Source organism: Danio rerio, chromosome 20 (assembly GCF_052040795.2).
Source record: "Danio rerio strain M-AB ecotype USA chromosome 20, GRCz13ab, whole genome shotgun sequence".
Classification (NCBI taxonomy): Eukaryota; Metazoa; Chordata; class Actinopteri; order Cypriniformes; family Danionidae; genus Danio; species Danio rerio.
Genome location: NC_141040.1, coordinates 54,804,071 through 54,818,894, shown reverse-complemented (window position 1 = coordinate 54,818,894; position 14,824 = coordinate 54,804,071). Strand labels below are relative to the sequence as shown.

At 37.6% G+C, this 14,824-nt stretch overlaps 1 protein-coding gene across 11 annotated transcripts in view; it reads right to left on the bottom strand.

Annotated features, from left to right (window-relative positions):
- fut8b (fucosyltransferase 8b (alpha (1,6) fucosyltransferase)) overlaps window positions 1-14,824 on the bottom strand; it is a 220,489-nt gene that overhangs the window by 77,792 nt on the left and 127,873 nt on the right. For all 11 annotated transcript variants that reach the window (XM_087298833.1, XM_087298832.1, XM_087298839.1 and 8 more), the window contains one exon: window positions 1,935-2,050. In XM_087298833.1, the coding sequence (XP_087154959.1) occupies window positions 1,935-2,050 (116 nt within the window). The remainder of the gene's footprint in view (window positions 1-1,934; window positions 2,051-14,824) is intronic.

Here is a 14,824-nt window from a genome sequence, read left to right as displayed (position 1 = left end):
AAGGACTCATTCTGTTGTGATTTTGAGAGTGTGACAGCACTTTTAGAGCTACATTTTATTATGTGTAATAAAGCAAAACAACTAAATAATAATAATAATAACACAGTGCATGGTGGCTCAGTGGTTAGCACTGTCGTCTTACGGCTAGAAGGTCACTGGTTCGAGTACTAGCTGGGTCAGTTGGCATTTCAGTGTGGAGTTTGCATGTTCTCCCCGTGTTGGCGTGTGTTTGCTTAGGGTGCTCTAGTTTCCCACAAAGTCGAAAAACAGATGCGCAATAGGGGAACTGATTAACTTATTTGGCCATAGTGTATGAGTTTCTGTGAAATGTGAATGAGTGTGTATGAGTGTTTCCCAGAACAAGGTTGCAGCAGGAAGAGTACACAGACTTACACAACTGAAGCTGCTCATAGACCGGTTACACACACATACATACAGCTCACTTTGACACTCTCATTGCTGAGTCTTGTTTGGTTTAAACCAAGTAACATTACTAAGCCTTCCCTGGTATAGTTTACACGTGTTCTGACCCTAGCTTTGTTTTATTGTTGTCTTTATTAATCAGGGATAAAATAAAATAAAATAAATCATAAAATAAAATCATCCAATTATTAGTATTTTTTTCCGACTTAGTCTCTTTATTAATCAGGGATCGCCACAGTGGAATAAACCTCATAAAATAAAATAAAATAAAATAAAATAAAATAAAATAAAATAAAATAAAATAAAATAAAATAAAATAAAATAAAATAAAATAAAATAAAATAAAATAAAAATCATCCAATTATTAGTATATTTTTTTACGGCTTTCTCTCTTCATTTATCAGGGATTGCCACAGTGGAATAAACCTCATAAAATAAAATAAAATAAAATAAAATAAAATAAAATAAAATAAAACAAAATAAAGTAAAATAAAATGAAATAAAATAAAATAAAATAAAATAAATAATAAAATAAAATAAAATAAAATAAAATAAAATAAAATAAAATAAAACAAAACAAAATAAAATAAAATAAAATAAAATAAAATAAAATCATTCAAATATTAGTATTTTTTCTGGTTTAGTCCCTTTATTAATCAGGGATCGCCACAGTGGAATAAACCTCATAAAATAAAATAAAATAAAATAAAATAAAATAAAATAAAATAAAATAAAATAAAATAAAATAAAATAAAGTAAAATAAATTAAAATAAAATAAAATAAAATAAAATAAAATCATTCAAATATTAGTATTTTTTCTGGTTTAGTCCCTTCTTTAATCAGGGATCGCCACAGTGAAATGAACCTAATAAAATAAAATAAAATAAAATAAAATAAAATAAAATAAAACAAAATAAAATACAATAAAATAAAATAAAAATCATCCAATTATTAGTATATTTTTTTACGGCTTTCTCTCTTTATTTATCAGGGATTGCCACAGTGGAATAAACCTCATAAAATAAAATAAAATAAAATAAAATAAAATAAAATAAAATAAAATAAAATAAAATAAAATAAAATAAAATAAAATAAAATAAAATAAAATAAATTAAAATCATTCAAATATTAGTATTTTTTCTGGTTTAGTTCCTTCTTTAATCAGGGATTGCCACAGTGGAATGAACCTAATAAAATAAAATAAAATAAAATAAAATAAAATAAAATAAAATAAAATAAAATAAAATAAAATAAAATAAAATAAAATAAAATTAAATAAAATTAAATAAAATTAAATAAAATTAAATAAAATAAAATAAACAATTGATATTAGACTGAGTGATATTAGACTAAATGTTGTTATCTGAAAAATGCATCAAATTTAAATATATCTGCCCCCCAAACAACAACAACAACAACAAAAATCAAATAGTTTTCCATTTGAATGAATCTTAAACAAGTCAAAAACGCTGAACAGGAACATCATTAGTTTGAGGCCTGATCATCCCACCTTCTCCAGATAATCTCTGGAAACTCTGGATCTTCTGTTTGGCTCGGCTTAGCTGTTCCTCCAGAGACCGCAGTCGTCCTGAAGAAATTGGCCCGTCCGATTGTCCTTCCGGTATGCTGAAAAAAACAACAACACACACACAGTTTGTTAGCGAACTCTATCTCCGCAGCTTTAAGAATATGTGTAAACGGTAGAGTCTGCATCCTTTTTAAAACAATACCTACTGAATCATGCCCCTTTTTAGAAGATAAAGTAAGTCTCTGATGTCCCTAGTGTGTGTGTGTGTGTGTGCGTGTGTGTGTGTGTGTGTGTGTGTGTGAAGTTTCAGCTCAAAATCCCACACAGATAAAGTTTTCTAACTCTATGAAACTGACCCTGTTAGGTTTTAATCCTAACTGTGTCATTTTGGTGACTGTCGCTTTAAATTCAAATGAGATTGTGCTTTTATAAAAGAGGGCGGAGCTACAAATGCCATTGTGTCAGCATAGTGGCAGATTCAAACACAAGTCAAAGGTCCTATGCTAATGAGGGGGAAATGGTCACTAGTGGGCGCAGCTTTCCCCCCTCTGATGACACGTACAAAGGGAGAATGTCAATCAAAGTGTTTCTGCAGACTGCTTACATCAAGTCTGAGTATAAACAACAAAATTAATACATTTTTACCATTAGAAGCTGGATATATTCACAGGCTGTTGCCACATAACTGTGTTTAAACCCCTTATTAAAGTGATTTTTGCTTTATAGGTCTCCTTTAAAACATCTACATTATGAGGAAAGCAATCAGTCCTTCAACACTGTGCAAACACACAACATGAAAAACCACAGGCTCCAAATGTTGATCCACTGGAGCCTGATTATGAATAAAAATCATCCTAAACGTCTGCTGCGATGTTCAATGGCGTTTAGTGCGGCGCATAAATTTACCGCTTACATTTGTCTACAGCGTAATTGCTAATTGCGGTTTGACTGTTCATTTCTGTTTAGCTGATTTAGACTAAATCACCCTTTAACTAATGAGCGTTTGGGGAAACTCTGCATGACACGACAACAACTGCTCATTTCGTATCATTCATTAAAGTGCTGGACTTTTATTTTAGAGCTCGGTGTTTGCGGAATATTTCCATTTGTTTTTATCTGTCCGAAAACCACTGAGTAGATCGTTTATATTATGCATTAATATGGTAATCACGCATTAATATTAATAGCGCCTCTGCATGCATATGCATGAGAGTGTATATATGTGAAAGGAACAAAGATTAGCGTGGAGGAATCAATAGAGCATGTTAGCACAATTTGCAAGAGCGGAGGAGGGAATACTAATTGATTCAAAAGATGCAAAAAAAAGAGCTTTCAGTTTAAAGGAAATGAGAAAACAAACACTAGTGCTGAGGAAAACATCAGGCCCCTTTATATGCCAAAATGTAAAGCAGGAAATCAATACTTTTATTCAACAAGGACAATAATTAAAACAATAGATTAATCAAAAATTACATCCATGATGTTACACTGTATATATAAACACAACAGTTCTGTCTGGTTCTCTAATCCGATTGGCTTATAGCTGTGTAATACCCTGCAATAACAGGGCTCATAGAGCCTCTTCACTCTTGTGTATTATTCCGCCCACATAGAGTGACAGCAGATCAATAAACTCACTACAGTTTGACAAATATTTCTGCTGTTGGGCAACATAATGTCCTTTTGAGGCTTTTTTAAGGCGAGAATGTAGTTGTTTAGATTTGCAAAGCAAAACAAAAAAAAAAAGACAAAAAACAAAAAAACTAAACTAAACAAAACAAAACAAAAAACCAAAGCAAAGCAAAGCAAAGCAAAGCAAAGCAAAAAACACAAAAAACTAACAAAAACAAACACAAAAACAAAGCAAAAAAAAAAGCAAAAAACAAAGCAAAGCAAAAAAAAAAAACAAAAAAACAAAGCAAAGCAAAAATAAATAAATAAATAAAACAATGCATAGCAAAGCAAAAAAAAAGCAAAGCAAATCAAAACAAAAAAAACAAAGAAACAAAACAAAACAGAAGCAAAAAACAAAGCAAAGCAAAAAACAAAAAAACAAATCAAAGCAAAGAAATAAAAATAAATAAAACAGTGCAAAGCAAAAAAACAAAACAAAACAAAACAAAAACAAAACAAAAAAACAAACAAAGCAAAGCAAAGCAAAACAAAAAAACCAAAGCAAAGCAAAACATAAAAAACAAAACAAAGAAACAAACAAAACAAAACATAAAACAAAACATAAAACAAAACAAAACAAAAAACAAACAAAACAAAACAAAAAACAAGAACAAAAACAAAACATAAAAACGAAGCAAAAAAGCAAAGCAAAAACAAAACAAAACATAAAAAATGGAGCAAAAAACAAAACAAAACATAAAAACAGAGCAAAAAACAAAACAAAAATAAAACAAAAGCAAACAACAAAGCAAAGCAAAACAAACAAAAACAAACAAATAATATAACAAATAATATTAGACTGAGACTACATTTTGTTTTCTGAAAACTGCATCAGATTTAAATATATCTCCTCAACAATTCCACCCACCCTCACCCACTCCAAAATAATCTACTTGTTTTAAATTTGAATGAATCTAAACAAGTCAAAAACGCTGAACAAGTTGTCTGGTTCTCAAATCCGATTGGCTTATAGCCGTGTGATATCCTGCAATAACAGGGCAAATACAGCCTCTTCACCCTTATGTATTAATGTGCTTTTGAGGCTTTTTAAGGTGAGAATGTAGTTGCTTAGATTGCAACTTTGCAGTTTATTTATAAGGATAGTGCCTATTTTAAATATTTATCATTTCGGAGATTCAGCCTGTCAGCATCCATTAGCCTGTCATGCAGAGCAAAGACGGCAGACATTCCGCCAAAAGATGGTGACAGAAATCGCACAATTAGCCCTTAGAGGAGAAAAACCTACAATCAAAACAGGGGGGTTTTCCAGAAAGCTGGGTTAACTTACCATCTGCTAAACCCTGAACACTCAGTTGATTAAACCAAAACCTGCTTATGGCGAGTATGTTGGTTCCAAAACAGCTGTTAAGAGTTAGATAAATCAATCGGACGTTTTTGGAGACAGCGGAATACGTCCCGGGGGGTACGTACGGCCGTGTTTATTTTTTTCAAGCGAACGCTGCGGGGCGGTGTGACGCTGTTCCCTTTCGAGCTTGGCTTACCTCCTTAATGAGGGCTTCCCTGCTGCAACCCGTTTGTCCACTCAGCTCACCGTGTACGTCGGCAGGCTCGAGATGCAGAGAGGACTCCCAAAAATTAAGTGAACTAGTTTCGTGACAGGCTGAGAATGCGGTGAAATCCGAAAACGTGGTAGAAAAAAATAAATAAATGAAAATCTGGGCTTTTATTTTTTTGGACGGCTTTTGTAAACTGTTGCTCGAGTTTAAGGAAGCGAGCAGGCGGGCGGGTCGATCGGTAAAATTGGTTGGGTTCAGGGAAGGAGGAAGGCGAGTCGGGAGAGTCAGCCGATCGGCCGGTCGCGCAGTCAATCATCCGGTCAGTCGGACAGCGGCCTCCGGCGGGAGAACAGCGCGGGCGCAAACCGCTCTCGCGAGAGGCGTCTGAGGTGCGAAAAAGTGCGCAACAGCGGCCTCTCGCGGATTCGCGAAAACAAAAACTGCAGCCGTACGTACCCGCCGGGACGTATCCCGCGGTCTCCAGAAACGTCCTCCAGACTACGTTTCCACAATGAGCCTGGGTTTAAACTATTTCATAACTGTAACAAGAGGCAATTCAATCATAACTTCTTGATAAAACAGCTATCATAACATTATTGATCATTATGTGGCTCTTTTTGGATTCTCTGAAGCTATAGAAATTAAAAATGTAAATCAGGAAATATGGTGGGACCACTGTATTTGTTTGCATCCTTCAAAATGGTTAATAAGTATGTGAATTGGGACGCAGCGATAGAGTCAGGAACAGAGAGAGAGAGAGAGAGAGAGAGAGAGAGAGAGAGGAAGAGAAAAAAAAGACAAGTACAGAAGCTTGTGGCCCTCAGGTAAGGCTCTTTTCCCTTCGGCCCCTGAACATTTCTCTAGAGATTACACAAGGCCCCTATCAGCTCCACTCTGGCACAGACTGCTATACTCAAAACACACTTCAAAGAGCGCAGATGGTTCAGCGTTCAAGGCTAAGAATTATATATATCTGCAATATATGCAAATGGGAACTATATATACAGTTGAAGTCAGAATTATTATCCAGAATTATTAGCCCCTGCCCGTTCATGCCCACCCCCAATTTCTGTTTAACAGAGAAGATATTTCTTGAATATAATGCTGTAGTTTTAGCTTATAGTGACATTTAACGGCTTAACTGGGTTAATTAGGCAAGTTAGGGTAATCAGGCAAGTCATTGTATAACAGTGGTTTGTTCTGTAGACCAGGGGTCACCAAACTTGTTCCTGGAGGGCCGGTGTCCTGCAGATTTCAGCTCCAACCCTAATCAAACACACATGAACAAGCTAATCAAGGTCTTACTAGGTATACTTAAATCATCCAGGCAGGTGTGTTGAGGCAAGTTGGAGCTAAACCCTGCAGGGACACCGGCCCTCCAGGACCGAGATTGGTGACCCCTGCTGTAGACAATCTGCAAAAACACACATTCCTATAGCAATGATTAAAGTAAATGATCTAAATGTGTTTATGTGTATTTTTAGATTAGGGTAAGGCATAAAACTAAAAAATGATCCTCCATTTAAAATTTGTCGGGCTGATAATTCCCATAATTCTAATGAGTAGCCCAAACTGACGAGTAGCCCAAACGTCACCATGTAGGCTAATCATGCTAGCATAAAACTGGTTCCCTCGATGAAATCCCTATAGGATTATAGGGCTTAATTTGTGCCGGATCCAGCACCTCTGAAATCTGATCCGGACCCTCATTTTACTGATCCCCCCCCTCAACCGCCTCCTCCCCCCATCCGCTGTTTACTTTCACTTTCTTCCGCGACTCCCCAACCCTCTTCACTTTCGTCTGCTTCACTTTCGGACGATACCACCTCTACATCCTCAGGTAACATGCTGGATCCGTTAACCCGATCTGTTCCGGGACCTCACAATTCACAAATTAAGCACTGGGATTTTCCCATAGGCTTTTCGAAGATTGCGAATAATAGGCTCTGTGTTCAAACACAGTTCATTACACTTACACGTTTTGTCCAGCCGAATAATCCTCACACGAAAATACAACGTTGAGCACTTTTGGATCTTATATGCAAACGCAAGAACTGAAAAACTAACATTAGGCTATAAACAGACTACAGTGGCCTCGGGGTGCTCGACTGCACCACCCTGCTACAGATAACTTTTTTAAGCTTTTATTTAGAAATATAGTTCATGACAGATTTAATCTCTCAGTTTATTATATTATAATCCACGCTATATTCATTCAATATTTTGTTTTTTGTCACGAAGTACAGCAAAAAGCAGCCCATGCAGCCACATATGCTATACACTTTAGGGAAGAGTGTAAACACTGCAGTTCTGACAGAGCTAAATGTGTTTAGATGAAGAAAAAAAATGAAGAAAAATCAACTTATCACGTTAAAATGAGAGGTAACGTGTGTATTTTGACACATTTATTCACGTGTTTGCATTACTGAGAGCAGGACAGAGACAGGCTGCACTGGTAGGCATCATCCTAATATCGTTTGATTAAAATAATTGATCAACAAAACTCGACAACCTGTACAAGTGAAGGCAATACCTACACACAATATGAATTCCTAATTAGAAGAATACTACAAACTTTAAAATACTATTCATGAAAATACTTAAATAACAGACAAACCCAAATGCCCAACACAAGACCAGTTCACCTAGGCGTATAATGACGTATAATGTCATTTAGCAACTTGATAGCAACCGTCATTTTAAAGAACATAAGTGATTTTAAAAATCAAGAGTGTGCTGTAACTGATGTGTTTTATGTCGTAAAACAAAACGTGAAAGTATCTTGAGTTTGTGTTAGCCACTAACCTTATTTAAGCCATTATACTGAAAACCCATTGAAAAGGCCCATTGACTTTGGGACGAGGGAACAAGAACTGCTAAAACTCGCTTCCTGGGTTTTGCATACAAATTGACGTTATAGTTCCTCCACTCTATATTGGAGTTAGATTTGGACGCTGGAGGAAGGACGACACCATGGCTAAAGTATTTCTGTTGGACTGTTAAAGTTCTGTTTTAAAACTAATTTAGTCCACCAGAGCTGATGTAGTTTGAGTTGTTATGAATGGGTTATATGCACAGAAGTGTTGTTAAGCAACTGAAATCTCTCCCTGAAGATTGATGTGATTATTTTCATTTTCATAAGGTCCTTTCACAGCATCGATAATGTAGATTTCTATTTAGTTTAACAACAAAACAACAGTAAATAGCGATATTCCGCCTAACCTGCTTTACAGAGCTGAAGTCGGTTTTATATTCACATTGGTTCATTTCTGAACACTGACAGCCTGTGACGCGCTCATTATATTGTTTACCGCTACTTTGAATATCCAGTCTGGAATAGCATGCAAGTATGGCTTAGTAATAAGTGTAATTCCTGCACCCCGCCAACCACTAAGCATACAGTAGTCACTTTAGGACAAAGCGCATGAAGCTGCATTCACACCAGATGCAGAACACGTGGATAATTCGCGATAGCGCATAAATAGCCACGTAAACATTTGAGATTACTCGCTTCATTCGCGCATCAAACCCCGCTTCATTCGCGCGTCAAATTCACTTCAGAACCGACGCGAATTTGCGGCATGGGCTCGCTTCTGTCTGCCCGGTGACTCTAGCTTCATTGCTAAATGGCTAACATGGATTTTATGAAGAAAATAACAGTGTTTATGTGCTTTATGAAGGCTGAAAAACTGTGTCGATATGTTTAGGGCCGTGTCTGAGTCCACTAGATCCTTTCAGAGGTGTATCCAGCTCTGTGAGCTCATAAACTCCTCCAGAAACTGAACCATGATGACGGAGGCTTTCAGCGGTGCTTCTGTTTGAGCCGAGCCCAGTTTGTTGAACTTTTTGTCGGTGTCGGCTGGAGGATTTCCCCCGGGACACAAACAACAGGTGATACGTCACAATCACGCCCCCACAAGAGCAAGCTCCTGATTGGTTAACGCGGCGCGAATGTCCGCTGAAGTTAAGATTTTCAAACTTGAGCGATTTGTGTAAAATGCGTGTTAAGCGCATCAAACGAGCAAAACGTTCAATTCGTGCTGCGCCATTCGCACATATAGCGTCATTCGTGCATATCGCGCCGCAGGATGTCTATTCGCACATTTGCATTGACTTAACAATCAAGTAAATCACTCGCGCTTGACGCGCACTCCGCATCTCGTGTGAACGCAGCATGAGAGAGTGAGACCAGCAATAAAGGCTAGGTGATTTAGCCTAAAATTAAAATCTCGATTAATTGACGATTTTAACTTGACAATGATTGATGAACAATTATTCATTTATTTATTTTTATTTCATTTATTATTTTATCCATTTATTTTTGTACAGTAAATATGAATGTTTTTCTTTGGTATAAGCGGCTGATGTTGTGTAGCGTTTAAGTTGTCCATGCTCGACATGTTGGCAGAATAATGTAACAGAGCAGGGTCATGTGACTTTACAAGCGGTGAGGAAAGTATTCGAAAAAACTGACCAGGAAAAATGTAATCAATGTTCGGTTCTGAATGACGCTTTTGATTACAATTCAATTAATTACGCAGGTCTACCAGTAACCCTTGCATGCATGAAATATTACACATTATGACAAGTTTTGCTTGCTACACAACTGAAAATGTGCTAGAAACAAAATAATCATTGGGAAGTGTAGTATTATAAATTATAATAAAGTTTTCTAATTGGCGAATGACAGGATTGGATTGTCTGTCATCTTTAAGGTGAGCGTTCTTGACTTCAGAAAGTGTGACGTTGGACAGAAGGGGAAGCACTTAGGTTTCAAAGCTATTATGCTATCGTTAGCATTTTAACAGATCACCTTCTGTACCTTTAAGGGGGTCAATAATATTGACCTTAAAATGATGTTAAAGAAGTTCATTTATTTATAAAGCACATTTAAAAGCAGTCACAAGACTGACCAAAGTGCTGTACATAAGACAAGGTAAAAAAATACAAAGACAGAATATAAAAGCACAGAAATAAGGCAAGAGAAACGTCTGTAAATATATACATTTTTTTTAAATTAGAGGTAGAACGAACTCTTAAAATAATCTTAAAAACCCAAGCTAAAAAGGTACGTTTTAAGAAGAGATTTAAAAATGGATCATGATGGAGCCATTCTAATCTCAGGGGGCAAGGTGTTCCACAACCAAGGACCTTCCACAGAGAAAGCTCCGTCCCCTCTACGTTTTAGCCTACTGTGGAATTGAAAGTAAAAAAAAAAAAAAAAAAAGTAAAAACTGATTTTATTCTAGCCAAAATAAAACAAATAAGACTTTCTCAAGAGATAAAAGTATTATAGGAAATACTGTGAAAAATCCCTTGCTCTGTTAATCATCATTTGGGAAATATCAGAAATATTCACAGGAGTGTGTATAATTTCGACTTCAACTTTATATCTGCAATATATGCAAATTAAAACTATCTATATATAAATATATGCAAATGAAAAGTGCCCGAGGATATTGAATATAAGTATAAATGAAACATGTTATTAGAGTGCAGAAAAGCTCAGTTCAGTTCCATCTAATGAGTGCAGCATCAGAGGAGGCCCAACTTCAAAAACTGCTGACGGAGAGCTAAAAAACGGGGTCTGATGCTGAAGGAAGCGGCGGCCAAATGACATTACAGCGAGTGAATTACTGTCAGTCACCGCCGAGAGGAAATCACACAAGTCGCAAGATTAGTCAGGAGGGGATGATGGAGACCGAAGCCTGGAGATCACACAGATATGGCCGTGACAAAGAGAAACGGCGTAATCGTTTTGAATGTGGAGTGAACATAAAGGCTTAAACCTATGGTAAGTGTGCTGTAAATTCTCTAAGTAATCAGACTCGAGACTTTCAACCGGTGGATGATGAAATAGGAGGAAAAAATCCCACACACTGGCATTCAAGGAAGGACTCGGGTTGTATCTAGAGAGCAGAACACCCGAGGCTTGAAGAGTAATAACACACTCACGCTTCCATAGCAACTGCATAACAATGCTAGCGGCATGTCAAAATCTGCTGTGCTTTTTCTGAATTCCCTTTTTTGGATTCTATTTTTTATCGATTAAATTAAATTGGAGAAATTAAAACACCTGTCTAATGAATGGAAATCAGGAAACCTATCTATGGTTTATAAAGTTAAAACGCAAAGAAATAAACAGTAATTTAATGCCCTGCTAGATTTGTTATTCATAATTTCATATACATAACAAGAATTTGTTATATCATGTTTATATAAACACTATGGGCCCTTTCATACACCCGGCGCAATGTGGCGCAAGGCGCGGCGCAGTAGTCTTTTGGTAGTTTCAGCTCGGCGCAAGAGTCGTTTTGAGGCGTTGCGCTACGCTGTTTAAAGGGCCATGACACCCCCCACTTTCGGTTAAAGTCTACTTCAGAATTTTTTCAAAAGATGCATGATTAATGGGCGTGGAGCTCCGCGAGCATCAGGCAGGAGTGGGCGTGGCCAGCAGGGGAGAAGGGGAGCGAACGAAGCTAGCTCACAAAATGAGACAAACCGTGAGGAGACGCATGAGTTTATAGTTTACAAAGTTAAAATGCAAAGAAATGAACATTGATTTACAGAAATTCACAATTTATATTATTATAAAGATAAGTGTGTTCATGTAAACACTATAAATGAGGACTTCTCCCTCAATCCCCGTATCCAGCAGACTCAGTGCAGCAGGTCTCCTGACCTGTCTATTTTAACCATTATCCCCGCTGGTAATCTGGAGGATTTAGGCAAACACAGCAGCACGGCGATGTGTCTGAATGTGAACGAACTCCTGATAAAAGACAGCGTCCGCCATTCTCCAATTCTCGTACTGCTCTCCCGACAAAAATGCTAGCAGCACGCACACAGCTTTGCTGTATGATCGGCCCTGACAAGATCGCGGGGGAAAACATGCAACAAACCCCGTGGATCATGGAAACAAACGCATATGAGCCTTCATGAACGGCTAAATACTATGTGCCGTAGGTCCGTGACGTGTCTCACAGCTCTGGCTTGACTCTGGCAGGTCTCATGAATAATTAAGCAGCCGGCTCTCCTTATAGGATAAGAAAACTCCACTATAAATAATAATGAGAAACCGACGCATCATCGTTGCACTTGCAGTACTGCGCTGCGTCGCCGATTTTGACCCCGCCCCAAAAATCATTTTAAACCCGGAAGCTAAAATTAGCAGACAAAAGCTCAAAATTATCCAGTTTTCCCCATAATTAAAGCTGACCGGTGCTAACATTGTCTTAACTGATGCTCAACACACACAAATCTGTTAATATATAAAAAAAGTTATCCGGGGTGTCCTGAACCTTTAAATAGTGAATGCATTAGCGCTCATTTGTGCGCCCATAGGCGTTCTGGTCTAAAAAGGAAGGCGTTCTGAGGCGGACTGCAGGCGCGTTGCTATTTTGAGAAACTATAATAGATTTTTCATTACACCAAAACAATATCGGTCTAAACTCTGGCGCAAAGTTGGGCTTCGCTTACGCACTGCTTAATACGCACAAGAGAGCAATAGGCAAATATCTTTACATATGAAAAAAGTTTAAATATTAAGGATATATATAGGATATAATAACAATAGATATAGGATATAAATATAAAGGATTAAAATATTACAAAACATATTATTTTCTAGCCTACATAAATATGAAAAATCACTGCTTTTATGCCTTCATCTCGGGAGGCTTTTTCAGTTCATTCATAACTGAGAAGATAAATGAGAAGATAAATTAGAAGAGCAGCATTAATGTCACAATGAGGATAGATTTATGGATGCAAGGCCATAAGGACACCTGCGTTCTGTTCTGTAACTCATGATAAGGCACACCTGCATGAGCGCCCACACTCATTTGTACTGACATCTAAAAAATTATGAGTATCTATTAACTTCAGCTGAACTTACAGTTGACAGCTCAGTGTACAGTGAACAAGATATATTGTTGGGCATTGTTTTTTGGCTGAGTCATCACTTTTGAAACAGGAAGAAAAGACCTTAACTGTACATGGGTAATACCCCTGAAAGAACCTGAGATTCTATTGGTGGCCGGCACCTGAGAGATTTAAGATCCCATTAGCGGAGAAGCTGATGGAGGTGTGTAATGTGTAAATTTGGATGGAGTATTAAGACACAGAAATGTATTTAAACTGTGTGCAAGCCTGTGTTCAGCACACACTCAAACCACCTGTCTCTGTTGTTACTGATGCTGTAACAATAAACTGCTTCGCCTAAAGACTTCTGAGATCTCAGACTTTGTAATGTTTTGAAAAGTTTGACTTGGAGACTTAGAATATTTTTGCAGACCAGAATCTTTTTTCCATAACAGAAGTCATGCTTAGACAGGATACAATGATCTAGAATGGCCATCCCAGTCCCCAGACTTGAACATTATTAAAAATCTATTGATTGATTTGAAAAGGGTTGTTCACGCTTGGCAACCCAAGACATGATTCACAAACATGCAAATTCAATTAATTGAATAATATAAATTTTAATAATAATTCCTTACATTTATATAGCGTTTTTCTGGGCACTCAAAGCGCTTTACACCATGGGGGGATCTCCTCATCCACCACCAGTGTGCGACATCCACCTGGATGACGTGACGGCAGCCATTTTGCGCCAGACCGCACACCACACAGAGGAGACAGTGATGAAGACAATTGGAATATGGGGAGGGCCATGATGGACTGAGGCCAGTGGGCAGATTTGGCCAGGATGCTGGGGTTAAACCGCTACCCTTTTTGAAGGACATCCTGGAATTTTTAACGACCACAGAGAGTCAGGACCTCGGTTTAACATCTGATCCGAAAGACGGCGCTCACTGAGCAGTATAGCATCCCCGTCACTATACTGGGGCATTAGGACCCACACAGACCGCAGGTTGGGCGCCCCCTGCTGGCCTCACTAACACCACTTCCGGCAGCAACCTAGCTTTCCCATGTGGTCTCCCATCCAGGTACTGACCGGGCGCAGCCCTGCTTAGCTTCAGTGGGCGACCACGTGACAGTTGCAGAGAGCTAGCTGCCGGCGTTTGGTGAAAATATTTATGATTTCTACTTGTGAATTCACAAATTGTGCGTTTACAAATTAGGTTTTGTAAATGTGACCTGTGCATGTATGATTTTCATTTTGTAAATGTATTATCTTTGAGACTGATCTGCCTCTATACTTGGCAACCGCTACACTGAAGAATGTGTGCAGTGAAATATTTCCATGCCTCGGTAGCAGTTTTAATTGCACATGTAATGATGTTGACGGAGAGCACACATATCTTCCGCCAGCCCGAGGGTTTGACCGCTGCGACTCCAAAAAACAAAGGAACATCTCGCAGTGCGAGAGACGGAGCTTCATAATAATGCGAAGCAGCACAAACAGGCCGTTCCATTTCTCTTCAGCAACGCCTGCAAACATTTTATTGCTTTGAGCATCAATTCCCATGGTAATGTATCTTTCCAGCAGTCACTTTATGATTGTAGTATGTGCATATATAAATTACATAAGACATAAAATTGCCTTCTGGCATTTGAAGAGCGCTAGTTGAAGATATTCATTTAGAAAATAAACCGTATAAATAAATGGAGGTTGACTTGTTGTTCACATCTCTGCTGTAGTACTTGGATGTAGATGGCCATAAAAGATAAATATGCGAATAAATATATACACTATCTGGCAAAAGTCTTGTCGTC